The sequence below is a fragment of the Myxine glutinosa genome, chromosome 9 (assembly GCF_964187855.1).
Source record: "Myxine glutinosa chromosome 9, kmMyxGlut1.1, whole genome shotgun sequence".
NCBI classification, from domain to species: Eukaryota; Metazoa; Chordata; class Myxini; order Myxiniformes; family Myxinidae; genus Myxine; species Myxine glutinosa.
Genome location: NC_136269.1, coordinates 21765306 through 21791268, shown reverse-complemented (window position 1 = coordinate 21791268; position 25963 = coordinate 21765306). Strand labels below are relative to the sequence as shown.

Here is a 25963-nt window from a genome sequence, read left to right as displayed (position 1 = left end):
GACCCTCCCATCACGTCCCTTCATGACCCTCCCATCACGTCCTTCATGGCCCTCCCATGGCCTCTCTCATGACCCTCCAATCGCCTCCTTCATGACCCTCCCTCCGCCTCTCTCATTACCCTCCCACCACCTCTCATTACCCTCCCACCACCTCTCTCATTACCCTCCCACCACCTCTCTCATTACCTTCCCACCACCTCTCTCATTACCCTCCCACCATCTCTATCATTACCCTCCCACCGCCTCTCAGTACCCTCCCACCACATAAATTACCCTCCCACCACATCTAATTACCCTCCCACCACATCTAATTACCCTCCCACCACATCTAATTACCCTCCCACCACCTCTCATTACCTTCCCACCACCTCTCATTACCTTCCCACCACCTCTCATTACCCTCCCTCCGCCTCTCTCATTACCCTCCCACCACCTCTCATTACCCTCCCACCACCTCTCTCATTACCCTCCCACCACCTCTCTCATTACCTTCCCACCACCTCTCTCATTACCCTCCCACCATCTCTATCATTACCCTCCCACCGCCTCTCAGTACCCTCCCACCACATAAATTACCCTCCCACCACATCTGATTACCCTCCCACCACATATAATTACCCTCCCACCACATCTAATTACCCTCCCACCACATCTAATTACCCTCCCACCACCTCTCATTACCTTCCCACCACCTCTCATTACCCTCACACCACATAAATTACCCTCCCGCCACATCTAATCACCCTCCCACCACATCTAATCACCCTCCCACCACATCTAATTACCCTCCCACCACCTCTCATTACCCTCCCACCACCTTATTGCCCTCCCACCGCCTCTCATTACCCTCCCACCACATAAATTACACTCCCACCACATAAATTACCCTCCCACCACCTCATTACCCTCCCACCACCTCTCATTACCCTCCCACCACCTTATTACCCTCCCACCACCTCTCATTACCTTCCCACCACCTCTCATTACCCTCACACCACCTCTCTCATTACCCTCCCACCACCTCTCTCATTAACCTCCCACCATCTCTCTCATTACCGTCCCACCACCTCTCATTACCCTCCCAACACCTCATTACCCTCCCACCATCTTTCATTACCCTCCCACCACCTCATTACCCTCCCACACCTTCATCAAACTGCATACAATTGGTGTATTTTTTGTGTGTGATTCGGAGCTTGTTACGTAATAACTGTCGTGGGAGATCCATCTTTCTCCTGTAGATACACCACATCGTAGAGCATTTGAATGCAATGAAGAGGTCTCCAGTTCAAATGCAGGTGTCCCCTCTATACTTTACCAGACTCGGTGGTATAATTATTAGAGCGTTTGCCCTGAGAGTGGGAGACTGGCTCTTCAAATCCTGGCCGAGTCAAACCAGAGAGTTTCTAAATGGTACATGCTGTTTGTTTCCTTGCCTCTCGGTATTTAAAAGGATTGAGCAAGTGCAAACAACCATAGGTTAGCAGTCATAGCACATGGTTTGAAAGGTATAATGGCCTCCTCCTGTGTTAAAGTACCTTTAAAGGGTTGGATGATACGTATGTTAAAGTACCTCCCTCCATATTGATAAAATTAGATGGATTGAAGTTTTGGATGGAATTTATAAAATTGTATGAATTTTCCAAATTCCAAAGTTCCTTCTTTGCTTGATCTCTCTTTTACATAGAAACTCCTTCGGCAGCTGATATGGATTCCTATTGGTTGATCTGGTCAGATTAACAGTGCTGGTCATCACTGCACTGTATTGCACTGTTGTTGTGTTCTACCGTTTAATGTTTGAATTGTTGAATTGACATTGTTTTTGTTTTGCAGAACCAAGTGTTGAGTTAATAGACCCCAACAATAAAGGTTACTTCAAAAATCTGTTCCTGATGGAGAGGTATGTTCAAGCGTGTTTTGCTTTTTTAATTTATGCACCCAAAGTAATTTAAATAATCTTTACCTTAATATTAAAGAGGTTATCTCGATAACCAGTTGAAGTGCTTCGCCTGAATTAAAGTAATTGAATATTAAGTTTTGACTTGGCTGAGCAGAGTAACATCTCAATCCTACTTTCCCTTCTTTTTCTCACCAGCATGCTGAAAACCTTTCTCGCATCGAGATGGAAAAGATCGAACGTTCCTCCTAACCCTAACCCTGACCCTAACCCGAACAACCCTAACCCTCACCCTAACCCTAACCCTAACAACCCTAACCCTAACAACCCTAACCCTAACCCTAACCCTAACAACCCCAACCCTGACCCTAACCCGAACAACCCTAACCCTAACCCTAACCCCCCAAAAAATGTGAAACGTCGTCGCATCGTTTCAAGATTCCTGAAGCGTGCTCACAGGTAACCTTTTCTCGCATTCCTGGAAGGGATGCCTTTGCTACTACAACTACTATTACTACTACTGCTACTACCACTACTGTTACTACTACTACTCTTACAACTACTACTACGACTACTACTACTACAACTACTACTACAACTAATACTACTACTCATATGACTACTACTAATACTACTACTACTATTACTACTACTATTACTACTACTATTACAACTACTGATACTACTACTACTATTACTACTACTATTACAACTACTGCTACTTCTACCTCTACTACTACTACTACTACTACTATTACGATGACTACTACTACTGTTACTACTATTACTACGACTATTACTACTACTAATACTACTTCAATGGCACCATTTAATGCCACTTCCTTGTGGGGTCAGCCATAAAAGGTTTTTCTCTCCATCACAACCATTCTCTGTCTGCACACCACCTCTCATAGCCCTTTCCATCACGTCTCTCATGACCCTCCCACACCTCTCTCATGACCCTCCCATCACATCCTTCATGACCCTCCCATCACATCCTTCATGACCTTCCCATCACATCCTTCATGAGCCTCCCACCACCTCTCATTACCCTTCCACCACCTCGCGTTACTGTCCCACCACCTCTCTCATTACCCTCCCACCACCTCTCATTACCGTCCCACCACCTCTCATTACCCTCCCACCACCTCTCATTACCCTCCCACCATCTCCTTCATGACCCTCCCACCACCAATCTCACGACCCTCCCATCACCTCCTTCATGACCCTCCCACCACCTCTCCCATGACCCTCCCACCACCTCTCTCATTACCCTCCCATCACATCCTTCATGACCCTCCCATCACATCCTTCATGGCCCTCCCATGGCCTCTCTCATGACCCTCCACCACCTCTCATTTTCCTCCCACCACCTATCTCATTACCCTCCCACCACCCCTCTTATTACCCTCCCACCACCTCTCTCTACCCTCCCACCACCTCACATTACACTCCCACCACCTCTCATTACCCTCCCACCACCCCTCTCATTACCTTCCCACCACCTCTCTCATACCCCCCCACCTCCCATTACCCTCCCACCACCTCTCGTTACCGTCCCACCACCTCTCATTACCCTCCCACCACCTCTCATTACCCTCCCACCACATCTCATTACCCTCCCACCACATCTCATTACCCTCCCACCACCTCTCATTACCCTTCCACTCCTCTCTCATGATCCTCCCGTCACCTCCTTTATGACCCTCCCACCACCTCTCATTACCCTTCCACTCCTCTCTCATGATCCTCCCGTCACCTCCTTTATGACCCTCCCATCACCTCTCTGCTGACCCTCCCACCACCTCTCTCATTACCCTCCCATCACCTCTCTCCTGACCCTCCCACGGCCTCTCTCCTTATCCTCCCACGGCCTCTCCCATGAACATCCCACCACCTCTCATTACCCTCCCACCACCTCTCTCATAGCCCTTCCCATCACCACTCTCATGAACATCCCACCACCTCTCATTACCCTCCCACCACCTCTCATTACCCTCCCACCACCTCTCATTACCCTCCCACCACCTCTCTCATGAACATCCCACCACCTCTCATTACCCTCCCACCACCTCTCTCATGACCCTCCCACCACCTCTCTCATGACCCTCCCATGACCACTCTCATGACCCTCCCACCACCTCCTTCATGACCCTCCCACGGCCTCTATCATGACCCTCCCATGGCCTCTATCATGACCCTCCCATCACCTCTCTCATGACCCTCCCAGCACCTCTCATTACCCTCCCACCACCTCTCATGACCCTCCCACCACCTCTCTCATGACCCTCCCATCACCTCCTTCATGACCCTCCCATCACCTCCTTCATGGCCCTCCCATGGCCTCTCATGACCCTCCCATCACCTCCTTCATGACCCTCCCACGGCCTCTGTCATGACCCTCCCACATATATATTTTGGGGGGAGCTTTGATAGGCTCCTCTGGTTTGGACAAATTTAAAGGGAGGGAGGACAAATTTACCCGTGCGAAGAATTAACCTCAGCGTTGCCCAGGTAAAAAAAGAGAATTGTAATACCCTCTGCCGCCACCACCAGGTGTTGACACAGTACACATTCACGTCGAGAAGCTATGCCCCTCGCTGCCCCCACACACCGTCGCATGAGGCTGCGGCTGCATAGCCAATGTTACTCCCCACAAAGTTGTATTTATACCCCGAGTTTGGAGTTTGTAACTTAAAAGATGTGGCCGTGCATAGAATACACACAAACAAAGAGAACCCATCAAACTATGGACATTATCTATCTATCCATATCTTTATATATGTGTAGTTGTAGTGGTTACCTTATTTGCATGTCGCGGTTACCTTATTCGCATTTGGCGGTTACCTTATTTGCATGTAGTGGTTACCTTATTTGGTCATAATCCATGTGCACGGGCCTGTGGGGCTTTTGGTTGTGTGGACGTGACGTGCGTGCGGTTGTTGGAGCCACGCCCTCCGAAGAGGGTTTTGGCTTGATAAAAGCTGTGTGAGTTCCGTTCGCGAGATCAGTGCGGAGTATTTCTGTTCGAATAAACGAGCTTTGAACCCTACGAAATGGCCTCATCTTCTCGTCTTCCGCAACTCCTAAACTGGTGACCCCGACGTGATTGGGGGGGGGGGGGGCGCAAATAAGGTAACCGCCACATGCGAATAAGGTAACCGCGACATGTGAATAAGGTAACCGCGTCATGCAAATAAGGTAACTGCTACATGTAAAGGTAAACCGCAAATAAGCGCAAATAATCTCCCCGCTCCTCCGCAAATCTCTCCGCAAATAATCTCCCCGCAAATAAGGTAACCGCAATACCTAAGGTTAAACTGGTGACCCCAGCTTCTCCCGAATGGATTCGGGCGCTGCAAACGAACGTGGCAATCGCAGTTTCGATCGACCTGCCGGAGTTTTGCGAACGTTTTCGAGGGCTTCCAACGAGCATGGCGACACCTACACTGGTGACCCTGGCTGCTCCCGAACGGATTCGGGGGCTTCAAATGAACACGGCAAACCCAGTTTTGATTGAACTGCCAGAGTTTTGGGAACGACGGGTGGCCATGTGGTTCGCGCGCACGGCGCTCGGCTCCTCTGCGACCAGAGGGGCGAGCCTGCTCCAGGATCCTCCGAAGGAACGCAGTTACGAGACGTGGGTGGCACTGCTGCTCATCTCCTGGGCGCGCACTGACGTTGGCGGCACGGCTGCTTCGTCACCCTCGTGCGCACTGCTGCTCGTAACTTCGCGCACACTGCGCGTGGCACCTCCTCTGCGAAACAGAGGGATGCGCCTTCTTCAGGATCCTCCGACGAGATGTGGGTGGCACTGCTGCTCATCTCCTGTGCGCACACTGACCCGATCAGCACGGCTGCTCGTCACCTTCCTGCGCACTGACCCGGGCAGCACGGCTGCTCGTCAACTTCGCGCGCACTGCGCGCGCCACCTCCTCTGCAACCAGAGGAGTGCGCTTCCTCCAGTATCCTCCGATAGGGACGAGGGTGGCACTGCTGCTCGTAACTTCATGAGCACTGCGCGCGGCACCTCCTCTGCGAACAGAGGGGTGCGCCTTCTCCAGGATCCTCCGATGGGACGCGGGTGGCACTGCTGCTCGTAACTTTGCACACACAGGCCGAGTTCTGCTGCTCGTAGCCTTCGCGCGCACTACGGCCAAGCACCTCCTCTGCGACCAGAGCGGTGAGCCTTCTCCAACATGCGCTGCTGCTCATAGCTTTCGCGCGCACTACGGCCAAGCACCTCCTCTGCGACCAGAGCGGTGAGCCTTCTCCAACGAGCACTGCTCGTCACCTTCGCGCAACTACATACTACAACTACAACTCGTGAAAACTCTACAACTACAGCTACAGCTCGCGTGCAGAAAGCTGCAAGTCGCGCAACTACTACTCCTACTCTGCAACCTCGGCAGCCTCCCCCGAGGCCTTGACCAGTGCTCAGTTGGCTCAACCCCTTTTCGCGCGGACCGAGGCCGAGCACTGCTCAAGCCTTCTCGGCACTGCCGAGCGCGCCCGCAAACTACATACACGCCCGTGCGAGTGCATTCTGGGGGTGGCGGGGGGGGGGGGGGCGCATGTAGCGTTTACCTTATTTGCATGTCGCGGTTACCTTATTTGCATGTAGCGGTTACCTTATTTGGTCATAATCCACGTGCACGGGCCTGTGGGGCTTTTGCTTGTGTGACATGAAGTACGCGCGGTTGTTGGAGCCACGCCCTCCGAAGAGGGTTTTGGCTTGATAAAAGCTGTACGTGTTCCGTTCGCGAGATCAGTGCGGAGTATTTCTGTTCGAATAAACGAGCTTCGAACCCTACGAAATGGCCTCATCTTCTCGTCTTCCGCAACTCCTAAATAGTAATGTATTTATGTAAACATTTATTAATCTTTATTTGATCAGTGTTGAGATTACACTGTTGTTTTTAGTTTGTCAGATATGCAGAGGACACTTTCTAATTATTCCGTTTCGTTTTATCCCACAGCTTATTCAAACCTACATATCGGCGCAATCGCAAGAAGGTAAATATAATTCCCATTCAGGTGAGACTTCTGCTGTTGATTCGAAATGGGTACAAACAAGACAATATTTTTGGACCCTACTGGACCATAAGACTCTGCTATTTATCTTATATCCGCTCTCTCATTCTTCTTCTTTATTCCTTTGGTTTTTGGTGTTCTCCAAAAGGCAATCTCATAAGTTTGGTCGGTTGAGTTGGTTTGCTTATTTATTCCTTCAGGTTTCTGGTCAATAACTCAAAGTTGTATGAAGCTGAAGGTTTTGCACATTTTGCATCTTACAAACAAAAAGTTATTCCTTCAAACATGAAGGAATGTTCAACAGAAGAAAAAAGAACTGCACAGAAGGAATGCTCAAAGTATCTTGTGTGACGATATCTCCGAAATGTGAAGTCTTCAAAGATGAAGCCTCGTAAATTTTGCTCACAAGAACATCTTGTGTGAAACTTTGAGTTATTTCCTTATTCGCCAATTGAACAAAGAGCTACAAAATGTCGGTGGTCTGTCTGTCTTCTGCCGCCTCCTTTCTGCTGTTTGAAGTCACCCTTTCGGAAGATCTCAGAATACTCTGTTGTATATCTCAAGAATGCAAAGGCATAGAATGTTGAATGTTTCTCCGCATCCTCTCAATGGGCATTTGGCTTTTGAGTAGAATTTTCATTTGTCAATTGATGATGATGACCATTCCTTTTTGCATTGTGATGATGCATAGGGCTGCCGAAGCAGTTTCCTTGGCTATTGGGCACAATGTTGGACGGGTCACCACTCCGACACAGGATACTCTAATGGCTCATTCAATCTAATAAGCTGGTACTCAATTTGCTGACATCACAAGGATTACAGGCTGAGTCGACCCATCTGGTATTAATTCAAGTGCATGAGAGGAGCTGGAACTCAGGACCATGATATCTCAAGCCAGCCACCTGAACCATTAAGCCAACACGAGGCCCATTTGTCAATTTGTCAGTAATATATATTTGTGTTTCTACACAATGTTAAGTCCAATGTAGGAGAAGTATGATGAATCTCAATAATTTGGTAATCTTACACCTTCTTACATTCTTAATCTTAATCTTACATTTCTTACAGAATCTTACATTAGAGAATCTTACATTTGGTAATCTTTGGTAATCTTATTTGGTAATCTCATAATTCACCAAATGTCTGTCCGTTTAATGAAAATTCCAGATTTGAGTACATATAAACCTGCCTATCTTTACTGACCTTGTTATTGTTGTTTTTTCCTTTCCTCACTCAGGATTATGCACTTCTCCCACTATCAGAACAGGGAATCCTCTTGGAGGTAAGCTTCCATCATTGGTTCATGAAGGTGTGATTCCTTGAACGCACCATTACAGCTTCCCCTTCATCGCTACACCAACTGGTTGTTTGTTTTTGCATATCTTGGTGCATTTTTACTTCCCTTCCAAACTGGTTTAGTTCTGAGATGACAGAAGGTACAGTACCAAGTGACTAGTGACGCCATGTCTGCCTTTTTCTCTCATTATGTATTTGGATGGTACAGTAGTTAGGATAAATGCATTAATTTAGGCATTTCTGGAATAACAGAGTATATTAGTATATTATATCAGAGAAAACCCACGAAGGTCGATGAAAATCCCGTGAATGTATGCCGCGGCATTGTTTCAATGGGGGAAAGAGGGGATACGTTATAGGTTCCCGGCGGTTCGTGATTCATCGAGGAAACTTTTTAAACTTTAAAATGTTTTCGACCGCAAATGCACATTTTTGCAGTTGCGCAAATATGGTTACAAAAACAACAAAAAAACAACAACACCAGGTACAATTTCCAATTTATTGAAGGAATGCGCCTACAGTTTATTAAAAGTGCTCAACCATACCGTACCGTGAAAGTAATAAAAAACACAACACCATCATGTACCGTTTTAAACTTTTATTTTACAAACACGCAACTTTCAAATGATGATGATGATGATGATGATGATGATGGTGATGATGATGAATTTAAATCCCAATAATTCCTCGCACTTTGAGGGCGACCCAAATGATGGTGCAGCAAAATCGTGCACTAAGGGAGAGCCAGGAGAGATTGGAGAAGGTGACGATGCTGGTCAGGACGCTGGTGAGAATGCTGGTGATCTTGAGGTGGAGGGAGCAGGGCTGAAGAAATGGTTGATGGGGAGCTGCCTGACACATTGCCCAACATTTCGATGCAGCTCTTTGTCTGGGAGCAGCACATAATCCAAGGTCCTCTTGAACTTGAGGTACCTCTCCACGACTGGGTCAGTGTCTTGCACACTGTCGACAATCGCTTGCATGTCCTGCAGCAACTCGCCCAGGAACTGGACTATGAGGTTGGACCTAAGCACCTCTTCCTCATTACTGCCCTCCACCGCCTCCTCCTCCTCGGAAACCTTTGGAATGGCGTTCAGGTCATCCTCGATGAGTGGGTTTCGGGAACGGTTCAGCATCATGGTTTTCAGCATGAAGTCCCTCGTCTGCTTGTTGTCCTCGATCCATATTCTGAGAGTCTTCTACATCCTTTACATGTGGACATTCCGGATATGGGTGACTACCTTCGTTCTCGATACAGCGCTCGCTGAAGCTTTCTCACGAATGGCCTTCTCCTTCTTCCTTATGTAGCGAACGGTGGATTCGTTGACGCCATAATGCCTGCCAACAGAGGCCACATGCTCTCCTCACGAAAGCCGGTCGAGCAGCTCCACTTTCTGGCTAAGGCACATCACTTTCTTCTGCCTCTTGGTAGTCGACGCATCGCCGTCACTGGTCTTGCTCTTGGGAGCCATTATTGAACGATGAGCACGGCGAGTCAAAACCACAGGTTGAAGCAACGGGACGAGAACAATGATCGAGATCGAGGACACAATCTGTATATTATGTAGCATTGCGAGCATTGTGGGTGTCTGCGGGAGCCCATTGTTTGTGGGAGATGTTATCCGATGATGCCATATCGAACGTATCTGCTAATTTCAATAATAGATTTAATGAAGCATTTGCATTCTATAACTTGTGGAGGATGACTTGTTTTAGTCGCTGATGGAACATCACCCGAAGCGTTTTCATTGTGTAACATCTCTGATGATGCTTTACCGTAAATTGATCCTTTAAAAAGGATCGAGGACAATATCCCGCGAGCTCGCTTACAGTGTGGCTAAAATTTGAGCCCGCGAAAGCCATGAAAACGCAAAGCACACAGCAGGGAATGTACGGTGCTGTACTGTTGAAGCACGGTGCCACGCGCGCTACTTGCTACCAAGGAGGAAGCGGACGACGCGGTAAGGTTTTGGTTCTTTATTCCAAAGAAGTCACTGTAGCACTGACTGTGCTCCGGGCTGCGCGCTCGGTGTATATCCTGAGGCCACGCCTACCCCTTGGGCGTGGCCGCCGCCCACTTGGTGCGTGGAATGATGTCCCCACGCCATTGAGCTTTTGTGTCCGCCACACGCACCCCCCCAGAATTCCCGTGCACCTGGAGGGCCAGTTTGCGGGGCAAACGGATGACCCGGCCGAAGCGCCCTCTGGCAACCGGCAGCGTCCGGGGTGCAGGGATGCCAGCTGGGATGCCCCCGGCTGTACCCGGGATGGGTGCCGGTCCGGGGGGCGGCGTGCCGGCGGTGCTGGGCGGTGCCGGGGGTCCGCCCGCAGGGGGGCGGCCCCGGCGCGGGAGCTGAGCCACTGGCGGTGGGTGGTCCACGTCGAGGTGGGCCGGCTTGAGTCGATCCACCGAGACGCGGTCAGGAGTACCGCCGATGTCCATGGTGAAGTGCTTCACCCCAGTCTCCAGCACGCGGAAAGGCCCATCATACGGGGGCCGCAGTGGTGTCCGGTGGCCGTCGTGCCGGATGAAGACATACTCCGTGGTGCGAAGCTCCGGGGCGACGTGCGTGGGTGGGTGCCCGTGGTGCGCCGTCGGCACCGGGGCGAACCTCCGGGTGGTCTCCTGCAGTGCGGAGCGCTCCTGCGCCGCGGACCATGGTGCCGTGGGGTCGGGGAGGAACTCGCCCGGCACCCGCAGCGGTTGTCCAAAGACCAACTCCGCCGCGGATGCGCGCAGGTCATCCTTGGGCACCGTATGGAGGCCCAGCAGGACCCAGGGGAGCCTGTCGACCCAGCCGCCGTCGCGGAGGGTGGCCTGGAGCGCGGCCTTCAACGAGCGGTGGAACCGCTCGCACAGGCCGTTGGCCTGGGGGTGGTAGGCCATGGTTCGGTGCAGCTGGACCCCAAGCCCCCGCGCGACCGCGGCCCAGAGCTCCGAGGTGAACTGGGGGCCGCGGTCGGACGAGATGTCCGAGGGGGTGCCGAACCGGGCGACCAAGGTGGTGATGAACGCCTGGGCGACGTCTGCCGCCGTCGTCGCCGCCAAAGGCACAGCCTCCGGCCACCGGGTGGTGCGGTCCACCATGGTAAGGACGTGGGTGAAACCCCGCGAGGGGGGCAGAGGTCCCACCAGGTCCACGCGCACGTGGTCGAACCTACGTGCCGGCACCGCAAACGGGGCCAATGGGGCCTGGGTATGCTGGTGCACCTTCGCGCGCTGGCACTCGAGGCACGTCCTGGTCCAGCCGCTGACGGCCTTCCGGAGGCCGTGCCAGACAAACTTGTCGGCGACCAACCTCTGGGAGGCCTTCGTGCCCGGGTGGGACAGGCCGTGGATGGCGTCAAAAACCTGGTGCTGCCAGCCCGCGGGCACGATGGGGCGAGGCCGCCCGAGGGAGACGTCACACAAGAGGGCCGTGCCCCCGCCGTCGAACGGCACCTCGGTGACGCGGAGGCCCGTGACGGCGGTCCGCAAGGCCTGGACACCGGGGTCGGCGGCCTGGTCCGCCGCCATCTGGGCATAGTCAATGCCGAGGTGGACGGCGTGGGCGACGGACCGGGAAAAGCAATCCGCCACCGGGTTGTTCTTTCCCGTGACGTGCCGGATGTCCGTCGTGTACTCGGACACGGCCGTGAGGTGACGCTGCTGCCGGGCCGACCACGGCTCGGTGACCTTGCCCATCGCGAAGACCAGCGGCTTGTGGTCGACGAAGGCCGTGAACGCACGGCCCTCGAGCAGATGGCGGAAGTGCCTGACCGCCAGGTGAAGCCCGAGCAACTCACGGTCGAAGGTACTGTAACGGCGTTCGGGCGGGCGAAGCTGCCGGCTAAAGAACGCCAGTGGTTGCCAAGCACCACGCACCCATTGCTCGTGCACCGCGCCCACCGCGTAGTCCGAGGCGTCGGTGGTGAGTGCGATCGGTGCATCGGGCGCCGGGTGCGCGAGCATGGTGGCGTTAGCCAAGGCGAGCTTCGCGCCCGCGAACGCCGCGTCCATCTGCTCGGTCCAGGTAACGTCACCTTTGGCCGGCTTCCCTCAGAGGGCCTCATGGAGGGGGCGCAGGAGCTGAGCGGTGCGGGGCAGGAACCGATGGTGAAAGTTCACCATGCCCAGGAACTCCTGGAGCCCCTTGATCGTGCAGGGGCGCGGAAACCCCCTCACCGCCTCCACCTTGGCCGGTAAGGGGACGGCCCCGTGCCTCGTGACGCAGTGCCCCAAAAAGTCGATGCCGGCGACGCCGAACCGGCACTTGGCGGGGTTAACGATGAGGCCATGCTGGCCCAGACGTTCGAAGAGCGTGCAGAGATGTTGAAGGTGCTCTTCGCGGGACGCGCTGGCGACGAGGATATCATCCAGGTAGACGTATATAAAATCCAAGTCGCGCAAAACGCTGTCCATGAGGCGCTGGAACGCCTGAGCCGCATTTTTCAAACTGAAGGGCATCCAAAGGAATTCGAAAAGCCCGAACGGCGTGATGACAGCCGTCTTCGGGATGTCCTCCGGCCTGACAGGGACCTGATGGTAGCCGCGTACGAGGTCCACCTTCGAAAAGAAGGCGGGGCGTGGCGGCGGACACGAGCGGTGGTGCATCAGCATCAGCCCCGAGATCCACGAGGTGTGGTGCATCACCAGCAGGGACAGCCCCGGGAGCCGCCACGACCGCGGCAAAACTCGCCTGCATGTCCAACGCCGCGTAGAACCTGTCAGCCTCGGCAGCGAGGGCCCGGGGTTCCGTTGTTGTAGAACCCGCCAACGCGAGGCGGACTCGTGCCGGCAGCTGGCAACGAAATAACACCCGGAACAGAGCGGTCAGGGTTTCGTCGCCCATCAACGCCAACATATGGTCCATGCGGACCGATGGTCGCGTGCCACCGAGCTCGGGGAGGTCTAACAAGCGGTCGGCTCGTGCGGCCACCGTGAGGCCGAACGTGGCGAGGAGGAGGCGCTTAATCGCCTCGTACCTGCCGTCGGCCGGCGGGTGTGTCAGGAAAGACACGACCCGGGCAGCTGAGCCGGGCCTGAGGGCGGCGACGACGTGGAAGTACCTCGCGTCGCCCGTGATGCGCCGAAGCTGAAACTGGGCTTCGGCCTGGACGAACCAGACCTCAGCTTGGGTCTCCCAGAATTCGGGTAGCTTCACCGCGTTGTTGGCCATGTTGTTATGGCGTGTTCGGGCGGTCAACGACGGTTGACCGGGAATGTCGAAAGGTCACCAATGAAGCGCGGTGCCACGCGCACTACTTTCTACCAAGGAGGAAGCAGACAACGCAGTAAGGTTTTGGTTCTTTATTCCAAAGAAGTCACTGTAGCACTGACTGTGCTCCGGGCTGCGCGCCCGGTGTATATCCTGAGGCCACGCCTACCCCTAGGGCGTGGCCGCCGCCCACTTGGTGCGCGGAATGATGTCCCCACGCCAGTGAGCTTTTGTGTCCGCCACACTGTACTATATAAGCAGGTCATGCTCAGGGTTCGTAGAAGAAGCTTTTTGCATATGTCCAGCTGCTTTATGCATGGCTGGTAAAAGATGTGTATTATAAATGTGTCAAGCTCGTGGCTCGTGAATTTTTTTTGGCACCCCTGAAAAACCACGAATTAGCGGAACATGGCCATGAACGAGGGGGGGGGGGGGGGGGGGGGGGACATTTTTCCATGAATACAGAAACATGTCGCATTTTATGAACCGCGAATACGAGGATTCGCGAGCAACGGAACTGCACATAGCGGTGTCCGACGGTAATTGAAATCTGGATTCAGATTTGAGGATCTTATCACACACATCAAATAAGTATCAAAATCTGGAGTTCTATCTGAAAAATTGAAGACATTAGCGATTCTTATAACAAAGTGTATATCTTTTACTACACTTTAAGCAGGGCTGTCCTTCCTCCTCATCCATGTTGCCGAATCATTAAACTTACCTTTTTCTACTGTTCCAACAATTGTATTGAGTGAAGAAAAGATTAAGGAATGTGCGCAAAGTGGAACGTTATTGATTGTAATGAAAATAATTCACCAGCGGGATTGACGTCGAGGCTTCTGCAGTAGCGCCAGTGTACTCTCTTGGGGAAATCTCCAGGGTTAGGAAGGCAAAATAGATCAAATTAATGATTGAATTAGCATAACATAGCCCTCCTACTGCTATAGTCTATTTAATTTATCACCTTCTTTTAAAAAGTAGAAAGTACATCGATCGATGAATAAAGGCCTGTTTCAAGGTAAACCTTTGGCATTCCCTCGGTCACAACACACAAACGCTCATATGGGTGTGTGTGCGTGTGCGTGCACATGCATGTGGGCATGGTCATTAAACATAACATATCATTCTCTTTGATAACACCTCCCCCATTCTTCCCCTACTTTTCACTTTTCGAAATTTTTCTAAATTTTCTAAAAAAGAAAAATGTTTTCGAATTTTATTTTCAAAATTTTCGAAATTTCGCTCAATTTCACTCTTTTTTTCCTCATCACACTGCACCCCTCCATCCCTCCCATTCCTCCCCCCCACCCCTCCCTTCTCCACGCCTCCTTTTCCTCTCCTGCTCTTTAACCTCCGTCCCCAGCCCTCTCCCTTATTCCCCCCTTCCTCCCACCCCTCCTTTCTCCCCCCCCCCCCCCCCGGCTTCCCCGTCTCTTTCTTCACCCCCTCTCTTCATATTCCCTTAACGAAGCAACTCTGTGTTGCCCGACAACACGTGGTACCTTTGGTATTGTAATAATATCTTACGATAATTCACCAAATGTCCGTCCGTCTGTCTGTCTGTCTGTCTGTCTGTCTGTCTGTCCGCCCGTTCGAAGGTACCGCAAAAACGGCTGAACCGATCGCAACGATATTTTGGGTGGGTAATCCCGGGATCTCCTGGAATAAAATAGGGTATTGTGGCGGACACAAAAGCCCACTGGCGTGGTGACATCATTCCGCGCACCAAGTGGGCGGTGGCCACGCACCAGGGGTAGGCGTGGCCTCATGATATACACCGGGCGCCCAGCCCGGAACAGTACAGCGTTACAGTGTGCTCTTACAATAAAGACGTTTATATGTTACCGCTTGTCCGCTTCCTCCTTGCTCACAAGCAGCGCGCGTAACGCCGCGCTTTACTGGTGACCCTCGACGTTGGATCTGCCGTAGCGATCCTTCCGAACACGACGCCATGGCAATGGCGATTAAACTTCCCGAATTTTGGGAGGCCCAGGCCGAGGTCTGGTTCGTTCAAGCCGAAGCCCAGTTTCAGCTTCGGCGCCTCACCAACGACGACCTGCGCTACTGCCATGTCGTCGCCTCCCTCGGGCCCGGCACGGCCGCTCGAGTTGTGTCCGTCCTTCGCCACCCACCGGACGGCCACAAGTACGAGACACTCAAGCGGCTACTCCTAGCCACGTTCGGCCTCACGGACGACGCACGTGCCGACCGCCTCCTGGATCTCCCCGAGCTCGGTGAGACGCGCCCGTCGGTCCGAATGGACCATATGCTGTCCCTGTTGGGCGACGAGGCCCCCGGTTCGCTATTCCGGGCGCTTTTCCGGCGCCAACTTCCAGCGCAGGTTCGCCTCGCGTTGGCCGGGACCGAGCGAACGGAACCCCGAGCATTGTCAGCCGAGGCGGACAGGTACTTCGCCGCTTCGGACACGCGGGCGAGCGTCGGCGTGGCCGTCACGGCCCTCGACGCTGATGTTCAGCAGCATGTTCCACAGCATCCGCTTTTACAGCACGCTGATGTTCAGCAGCATGCTGATACGCGCCTCGTGAGCGCCGCCACGCCCCGCCCACCGCCGCGGCGAAAACCGCCACCGCGGGGAAACCCGCCAACTCCACCGGCCTGGCGGAGCCAGCCGCGCTCCTCCAGCTCCACCACCTGGTGCTGGTTCCACGCCAGGTTCGGCCACGAAGCTCGGCGGTGTCATCCGCCGTGCTCCTTCAACGGGTCGGGAAACGCCCGGGCCGGCGCTCAATAGTGGCGATGAGCGCCGGCCGTTCGAGCAGCCTGCTGTTCATAACGGACACCTTCTCCGGGCGCCGTTACCTGTGCGACACGGGAGCGCAGGTGAGTGTCATTCCCGCCGGCATGTCAGACAAGCACGCCGCGGGTGGGGGCCCCGCGCTGCTTGCCGCGAACGGGACGCCCATCCGTACGTACGGAAAACGCTGCCTCTCTCTGCGGTTTGGAGGGCAGGTTTTCCGATGGACGTTCGTCACCGCCGACGTGCCCATGGCACTGCTTGGCGCGGACTTCCTGTGCGCTAATGGGCTCCTGGTCGACGTCAAGCGCAGACGGCTTGTCCAGGCCGAGACGTTCAGCTCGCTCGCTTGTGCGTTGCCCAGCTCAACGGGCGGCTTGCCAAGCGGCTTGCCGAACGATTCGGTTCCGGCCACGTTGGGCTGTACGCTTCCGGCAGCGGACGCATTCACCCGCCTCCTCGCCAGCTTCCCGGCCCTCACGCGGCCCACCTTCTCGGCGGGGGCCGTCAAGCACGGGGTGGCCCATCACATCCCCACCGTCGGGCCACCGGTCTACGCCCGAGCACGCCGCCTCGAGCCGACGAAGCTGGCGGTGGCAAAAGCGGGGTTCGCTACCCTGGAGCGACTCGGCATCGTTCGGCGCTCAGAGAGCGCTTGGGCGTCGCCGCTGCACATCGTGCCGAAGCCCGGCGGGGGATGGCGACCGTGCGGGGACTATCGCCGTCTCAATGACGCCACGACTCCCGACCGCTACCCCGTCCCCCACATTCAGGACTTTTCCGCCCGTTTGGCGGGCAGGTCCTTCTTCTCGAAGGTGGACCTCATACGCGGCTACCATCAGGTCCCCGTCAGGCCGGAGGACGTCCCGAAGACGGCGGTCATCACGCCATTCGGACTCTTCGAGTTCCTGCGCATGCCCTTCGGTCTGAAGAATGCGGCTCAGGCGTTCCAGCGACTGATGGACAGCGTCCTGCGCGACTTGGACTTTGTCTACGTCTACCTGGACGATATCCTCGTCGCCAGCGCGTCCCGCGAAGAGCACCTACGCCACCTCCGCACGCTCTTCGAACGCCTGGGCCAGCATGGCCTAATTGTAAACCCCGCAAAGTGCCGGTTCGGCGCCGCCACAATCGATTTTCTGGGGCACCGTGTCACCAGGCACGGAGCCGTCCCCCTGCCGGCCAAGGTGGAGGCGGTGAAGGGGTTTCCGCGCCCCCGCACGATCAGAGGGCTGCAGGAGTTCCTGGGCATGGTGAACTTTTACCATCGGTTCCTGCCCCGTATCGCCCAGCTCCTGCGCCCCCTGCACGAAGCTCTCCGAGGTAAGCCGGGCAAAGGCGACGTTACCTGGACCGAGCAGATGGACACGGCGTTCACGGGCGCGAAGCTCGCCTTGGCTAACGCCACCATGCTCGCGCACCCGGCGCCCGATGCACCGATCGCCCTCACCACCGATGCCTCGGACTACGCGGTGGGCGCGGTGCACGAGCAGTGGGTGCGTGGAGCTTGGCAACCGCTGGCATTCTTTAGCCGGCAGCTTCGCCCGCCCGAACGCCGTTACAGTACCTTCGACCGCGAGTTGCTCGGACTTCACTTGGCGGTCAGGCACTTCCGCCATCTGCTCGAGGGCCGGGCGTTCACTGCCTTCGTCGACCACAAGCCGCTGATCTTCGCGATGGGTAAGGTCACCGAGCCGTGGTCGGCCCGGCAGCAGCGTCACCTCTCGGCCGTGTCCGAGTACACGACGGACATCCAGCACGTCGCGGGGAAGGACAACCCGGTGGCGGATTGCCTTTCCCGGGCCGTCGCCCACGCAGTCCACCTCGGCATCGACTATGCCCGGATGGCAGCGGACCAGGCCGCTGACCCCGATGTCCAGGCCTTGCGGACCGCCGTCACTGGCCTCCGCGTCACCGAGGTGCCGTTCGACGGCGCGGGCGCGGCCCTCTTGTGCGACGTCTCCCTCGGGCGTCCTCGCCCCATCGTGCCCGCGGGCTGGCAGCGCCAGGTGTTTGACGCCATCCACGGCCTGTCCCACCTGGGCGCGAGGGCCTCCCAAAGGTTGATCGCCGACAAGTTCGTCTGGCATGGCCTCCGGAAGGCCGTCCGCGGCTGGGCCAGGACGTGCCTCGCGTGCCAGCGCGCCAAGGTGCACCGGCACACCCAGGCCCCATTGGCCCCGTTCACGGTGCCGGAACGCCGGTTTGACCACGTCCACGTGGACCTGGTGGGACCTCTGCCCCCCTCGCGGGGTTTCACCTACGTCCTCACCATGGTGGACCGCACCACCCGGTGGCCGGAGGCCGTGCCCTTGGCGTCGACAACGGCGGCCGATGTCGCGCAGGCTTTCATCGCCACCTGGGTCGCCCGGTTCGGCGCCCCCTCAGACATCTCATCCGACCGCGGCCCCCAGTTCACCTCGGAGCTCAGGGGGGCGGTTGCGCAGGGGCTCGGGGTCCGGCTGCACCGAACCACGGCCTACCACCCCCAGGCTAACGGCCTGTGTGAGCGATTTCACCGCTCATTGAAGGCCGCGCTCCGGGCCACCCTCCGCGACGGCGGCTGGGTCGACAGGCTCCCCTGGGTCCTGCTGGGCCTCCGGACGGCGCCCAAGGAGGACCTGCGCGCATCCGCGGCGGAGTTGGTCTTCGGGCAACCGCTGCGGGTGCCGGGCGAGTTCCTCCCCGACTCCACGGCACCATGGTCCGCGGCACAGCAGCGCTCCGCTCTGCAAGAGACCGCCCAGCGGTTCGCCCCGGTGCCAACGGCATGCCACGGGCACCCACCGACGCACGTCGCCCCGGAGCTTCGCACGGCGGAGTACGTCTTCGTCCGCCACGATGCCCATCGGACACCACTGCGGCCCCCGTACGACGGGCCTTTCCGCGTGCTGGAGACCGGGGCGAAGCACTTCACCCTGGACATCGGCGGTACTCCTGACCGCGTTTCGGTAGACCGCCTCAAGCCGGCCCACCTCGATGTGGACCATCCACCGCCAGTGGCCCGACCCCCACGTCGGGGCCGCCCTCCTGCGGGCGGACCCCCGGCACCGCCCAGCCCCGCCGCCACGCCGCCCCCCGGTCCTGCACCCATCCCAGGGGCAGCCAGGGGCATCCCACCTGGCATCCCTGCACCCCGGACGCCGCCGATCGCCAGGGGGCGCTTCGGCCGGGTCATTCGTCTGCCCCGCAAACTGGCCCTCCAGGTGCGCGGGAATTCTGGGGGGGCGCGTGTGGCGGACACAAAAGCCCACTGGCGTGGTGACATCATTCCGCGCACCAAGTGGGCGGTGGCCACGCACCAGGGGTAGGCGTGGCCTCATGATATACACCGGGCGCCCAGCCCAGAACAGTACAGCGTTACAGTGTGCTCTTACAATAAAGACGTTTATATGTTACCGCTTGTCCGCTTCCTCCTTGCTCACAAGCAGCGCGCGTAACGCCGCGCTTTAGTATATTGTTTTTCCAATTTCAGCTTTGGCCTCCAGCATTTTCAGGTTTGGCCTCCCGCGTAACGTTATTTTCCCGGGTGCTGCACAAACGGCTGCACCAATCGGACTCGGTCACCTCGGACAAAGACCTTTTATAAGGACGTGGGTTGAATCCCTGCTTGAGAGATTGCCAACCCCCTGCCCGCCATCACGGCCGTCTCTCCAACTCACAATCCCACTTCCCACGAGATATGCAGAAAGGACCACCCAAAACCAATTATCTTCTTTTTGATTCGTATATAAACATCATCAAAAGTAAATAATGACCTCTGCCAAAGTTCAAACGACGTGAGTTTAATCTCTACATGAGAGAATTCCACATGGCTATTTGGGCGGTGCATAAGCCAACAGATCGCTGTCTCCATAGATCTTGCCGAGGCCATAACATCTATTGGCTCAAAATCTCTTTTTTTTTTTTTTTGTATACAACATCGAGGCTCGTGAAAGAGCTAACATTAATCACACAAAAAGTCAAACCGACACATTAAACACAAAATATGGGGAGCGGTAGACAAGATGGGGAGAGAGGGGGAAGGACACAAACACAACATTTGAGAGCAGGGACATCGAGAGAAATGTGGGAGGGAGAAGGCTTTGGGAGGAGGTGGGAGAGGTATAAAACACAAGGACACCAAGGACTTCCAGGAAAGAAGTTGGTATTTCAAAGAAGAGGCTTTGGGGTGAAATTAGCGGCGGTAGAAAAGATCAAGGTTTTGGATGGGGGAAGATAAGAGAAGATGGTGTTGAACAGCTGTTTTAAAGACCTGGAGGGAGGTGTGGGATTGAAGGGAGTGGGGGAGTTTGTTCCAGAGGCAGGAGAAAAGAGGAATGAAAGAGTGAAGGTGAGCAGAGAGTCTTGATTTTGGCAGTTTAACCATAAGAGTGTTGCAGGCTGATCTTGTGCGACCTGAAGGAATATTTGGGGGACAGAGCCTAGAGAGAGCTGGAGGAGCAAGGCCGGAGAGGAGTCGGTAGAAGACAGAAAGGCCACCAACCTGCCTGCGGTGAGTAAGTGAAAGGCCCTCGGAGGTAGCTTCATCGCAGGAGATTCCAATGATTCTGAAAGCTTTGATTTCAACAGCGTGAAGCCGAGCTAGGTTTGAGGCAGGAGCATCGGCCCAGAGGGGGGAACAGTATTCCATTGAGCTGCACATGAAAGCCTTGTATGTGGTGAGGAGCTCAGGTGTGCCAAGGAAGGACTTCGCACTATGGAGGATGCCCAGTCGGCGACTGGCTTTGGAGGCCAGCTTGGAAATGTGGTTTTCCCAAGAAAGATCATGGCAGATAGTGAGACCCAAAAGCTTGAGCGACAGAACTTCTTGGAGAGGATTGTTGAGAAATTAGATGGGAGGTTTTTGCAGTCGCTCTTTTCGGAGAGACATCGTAAGAGTGTGAGATTTGTCAGGATTGAAAGACATGTTCCACTTGTTTGCCCAGTCTGTGATTTTGTCCATGTCTGCAGAGAGTGAGGAGGCTGCAGTCTGCCGATCTGAAGGATGAGGAATGGAGCAGCAGAGAGTGGAGTCATCAGCAAAGAGATAGAGAGGATTTTCAAGAGAGTCGGAGAGATCATTGATGAAGACCAGAAAAAGCACAGTGCCCAGAACACGACCTTGGGGGAACTCCAGCCAGAACAGGAAGGGGAGATGAGAGAAATCCATTCAGGGCCACACATTGACTACGACCAGAGAGGAAGTCCGCAAGCCAGGCATGGAGATTTCCATGGTTACCATAGGAGGAGAGTTTGGTGAGCAGAGCTGGTGTCAGACCGTATCGAAGGCACGTGATATGTCAAGGGAGACAGCTCTGATATCCTGATTGGCATTGAGGACCTCCATCCATTGTTGAGACAGCAGAAGCAACATGTCCAGAGTAGAATGACCTGATCTCAATCCAAATTGATGATCGGAGATCAAGCCTTTGGAGACGAGGAAGGTTTTGATATCCGAAGCAATGATGGATTCCATGACTTTGCTGATAATTGGGAGCAGGCTGATTGGTTTGTTGTTGCAAGGATCTGTTTTTGCACCTTTTTGTGTAAAGCGGTAATGTTTGCTGATTTCGAAGATGCTGGCAGATGACCTTGAGCAAAAGAGAGGGTGAAAAGAACAGAGAGAGGGTGAGATAGAGCCGCAGAGCAGGATTTTAGGACCCGTGGGCTGATGCCGTCTGGTCCAGTTGCAGAATCAGAGTCGAGGTTTGACAAAAACTTCTCCACCTTGTCAGGAGAGAAGGACACAGAGTCCAGGAGCAGTTGGGTTCGACTGGGTAAGGTGGGAACAGAGAGATGGGTTTGGGGACACAAGATTTTGAGGCAAACACAGAGTTGAGGCATTCGGCTTTGTCACGTGCGGTGTCAACTGTGTAGCCATTTGAGGTGAGGGAGGAGATGGAGGGGATACAAACACCAGAAACGGATTTGACCAGACGCCACCAGGATTTGGAGGAAGGAGACAGGTTTGAGAGTTCATTCTTGAGTGTGGGGAGATAGTGCTTTCTGGCACTCCTGAGGGTAGACACACACTTGTTCCGAGCTTGGTGGACGGAACTGAGATTGCCTTCAGTTGGATTTGCCTTCCAAGAGGCAAAGGCAAGTTGTTTCAGGGCAACTGCCTCACTACAAGATTCAGTGTACCATGGACGGGTGGAAGGGTAAGACAACTGAAGACGAGATGGGATAAATCTGTGCATGAGAGAGAGCAGTTTGCTTTGGAAGAATTCCTAGGAAGAATTGATGTCAGAGGCCGTAGAGATGGGAAACCAGTCCAGATGATTGATGGCTGCTTACAGACCATGCCAGTCAGCCTGAGTGAAATGCCAGACTAGTCGGTGTTGAGGAGGCTCTCTGAGAATGGCCAGAGAGATGTCCACTTTAACAAGCACATGATCAGAAGAACCGATTGGAGCAGAAGAAGAGCAGCAGACATTTGCAGGGAAGTTTGTCATAACTAAGTCCAGAAGAGAAGATACTCCATTGACTGAGATCCGGGTCGGGAAATTGACAGATTGTGTCAATCCCAATGAGTCGCAGAAGTCCTTTGCTGAGGTGCCATGGCTGGTGAGAGAGGAACACACACCCAGCCAGCTGGCATGATGACAGTTTAAGTCGCCACATATGAGGAAGAGAGAGCTTGGATGAGTTGGTAGAAGTTGGTTCATGTTGTCAGACAGCGAAATGTAAATCGATGGAGTCGTCACTGTTTGGAGGATGGTACAGAACACATATGAACAAAAGGTGGGAGCGGAGAGGAAGCCGTAGCCAGAGATCCTCCTGGGGGTGGGGTGGAGAGAGGGCAGTGCAAGGAGAGTGAGGAAGAGAGTTTTTGATAAAGATAGCAACCCCACCACCAGGACGAGGCTCAGGTCTATCATACCGGAGGAGGAAGTGACCAGGAAGAGATATTAAGATCAGAGACATCTTGAAGGAGGAAAGTTTCTGTTAAGCAGATCAAGTCTGGATTGTCAGAAGCAACCTGTATGGAGAGATCAGTCAAGTTTGAGCGAAGGCCCCGGATGTTTGAGGTCCATACCGTTAATGAGGCGACAGGGGGAGCATCGGGTGCAGGACAGGGGAGGGGAGGGGTAGGGTCAGATGAAGGATGACAGGGGGAGGTAGGGAGAGCTGTTGATCGTGTGTCAGAGATTACAGAAGAGTTGCAGGAAAGGGAAGGATGAGGAGAACAAAAGGTTTGATGGTGATGGGATGAGGCACAGTGTGGGGTTGTTTGAGGGGGGGGGGCAGAGGAAAGTAGAAGGGTGGGGGAGGTGGAGTTATGAGACAGAAGGGAGACGAAGTGGGGAGGAGGCAGCTTTGAGGAGGAGGAGGAGGGAGGGGGGAGAATTGGAGAGGGATGGTCGGGGGGAGATTTGAAGGGGAGGGGTTGGGGGGAGTTTTGAAGGGGAGGGGAGGGGCAAGGGGGGAGATTTGGATGCGAGGGGCAAGGGGGGAGATTTAAAGGGGAGGGGCCAGGGGGGAGTTTTGAAAGTGGATGATTAATGAAAGTCAAGCATTTATAACAAATTGGGTTTGTTGGTATTTTTCAAGTTAGCAATCCGTTTAAGAACGATGGAGGAGGGGTAGAATGAATGTGAATTTAGAGCATGCAGCGAGGAAGAATTATAAGAGATTGTATTTTTTTTTGAAATGGAATGAGTTGAAGAGGAAATTGAAAAAAACCTTTTAAATAGGAAGAAAAACAGCGTGTTGTAATATACCACTGAATAAAACTGAAGGGGAAAGTTTAAACATATTTAAACAGAACCGTGAAGAACAATCTTATATTCACAAAATACCAACGGGGAGAGGGAGCCTAGAGGGACAACCTAGAGGGACAACCACGAGTCACGTGAACAGGGGAAAAAGGAAAGCTTCAGGGGAAAGTTTAAACATTTTAAAATTGAACAGTGAAAACTATCTGGGGAATTGGGTGAAAATGGTGGTGAAATGCGGGTGAAACCCGTGGTTGAAGAATGAACGAACGAAAAGAACAAAGAAGGAAAGGCTTTTGTTTTGTTTTTTGTTTTTTTTGAGTTAAGATTTTAAACAAGGAAGTATTGGGTGAGAAGACTGGGAAAAAACTGAGAGAACGAGAGTAGAAGGACCACAATCGACTGCTGAGAGAAAAGAAAGCCTCAAGGTAGGAAGCTTCAAGAACTGGCCGCAAATAACGCAGCACTAAATACTCGACTATTTTATACAGGTATGAAAGATTAACATCGAGAATCTTCCGAGGGACACACAAGAGGTACACACATGTAAGATAAATACAGTTTCGACAAAAATACAATTGTGAACAATTACTTAACTTCGAGCGTGCGTGAAGATCGTGGACAGCTTCGAAAAACCGTGACCTCCCCCAAAACCGTTTTAACTGTTGACTTGGTAGTTTTTACAATGAAGGAAACATTAACAATGTTAAAAGTTTATTTTGTGATTAATTTGTGATTGGAGTTATGTTGTTTGGAATGAAAAAAGAGATATCGAGTTTAAGTGAATGACAACATGCCGTGATGGTTTCTACTTTCTGAACGTGAACTTCGCGGATCACCATATGCAGATTCGCCACGGACCCACGATCGATGTTTCTATACGTGAACATTCCCGTTTGTTTGCGAACGGGTACATTTTTAATCGAAGTCCTTCACCAACTTGCTGTCCATGTCTGTTGTGCGACTGAAGGTGCCACAAGAATGTGGAATTTATTGGTTTTGTGCTTTAGCATTTGCCGTATCTGCATTGCCTGTTTGCTTCTGGCCTCCCACTCGTGCGTTGCACGAGTCCCTCAATAGTCTTTGTAATATGAGTTCCCTTACAAAGAACTTTGATGGATTCGGAGGCCATTGGGCCCATCAAAGCCTGCGCTATTATTACCAACCTATGGTTCTTTGTCTGTGCTCTATCTTTGCAATGGTGAACGTGAAGCAAGGAAGCAACACGTACCATTTTTAAAGACTTTGGCATGACATGGCCGGGCTTTGAACCACCACCCTCCCAGACTCGGAGTGGATGCTCTTGCACCACAGAAGTTGGTGAGTGTATCCTCTGGGCAGGTGCTATGTTGTACGTGCAATAACTGAGTCAATTGCACTGTAAATCTCCGTTTATTGATTGTGGTGAACATTGCATGGCAACAGTGGTAAAGCATCCAGAATTTGCAACGAAAAAATTGGGGCGCTCCTTCACCCCGAACCGCCATGAATATGAATTTTTAATACCATCTAAATCCTTCCTCTGACTACAACCACAAGTTTTCAACTCATTCCATGTGGTGGTTCAGGAGTACATAGAAGTGAAACAAATACAGAAATATTTATTAAATTATAATATGATGATGAAACTTAGCAACCAGTAACTTGCTTAAGCACCCATTAGTCATAATGTTTGTCAGGAACACATTATTTACCTGGAACCCTATTGTGCTGCACTTGCAGGTAATGCACCATGTCACAAAAAATGCTGAAGCGCTGAGAGGGATCCACACGCTGTTTGATGCTCCGTATATCCCCAAGGACAAAGTGCTGAAGGTCAGTACATTGGATGACTTTTACAACCGGAAACTCCATTTTGTTTCACAGTTTCACTTCACTCGCTCTTCCTTTATCAAACAAGGCCGAGTAACATAACCCTGATTGCACAACTATCGGGGATGCCTCTTTGTGGTGGTTGTACCCATTCCACCCCCCTGACCCCCTTTCAACGCAAGTCGGGGGCCAAATCTTCCCATTCTTCCTTGCTGCCCAGATTAATCAAGACAGTGTGGTCATGGTCATGGTCAGAGCGCCGATCCGA

The 25963-nt window shown here is 53.5% G+C and overlaps 1 protein-coding gene across 1 annotated transcript; it reads left to right on the top strand.

The window, feature by feature from the left end:
- The first annotated feature begins 1775 nt into the window (after positions 1–1775).
- LOC137435803 (uncharacterized) lies at positions 1776–25797 on the top strand. The gene is made up of 5 exons (XM_078785081.1): positions 1776–1900; positions 2096–2356; positions 6877–6913; positions 8169–8213; positions 25606–25797. Exons 1-5 carry the CDS (start codon positions 1893–1895, stop codon positions 25795–25797), a joined length of 543 nt encoding a protein of 180 aa, XP_078641207.1. The 5' UTR covers positions 1776–1892.
- The last annotated feature ends 166 nt before the right edge of the window (positions 25798–25963 follow it).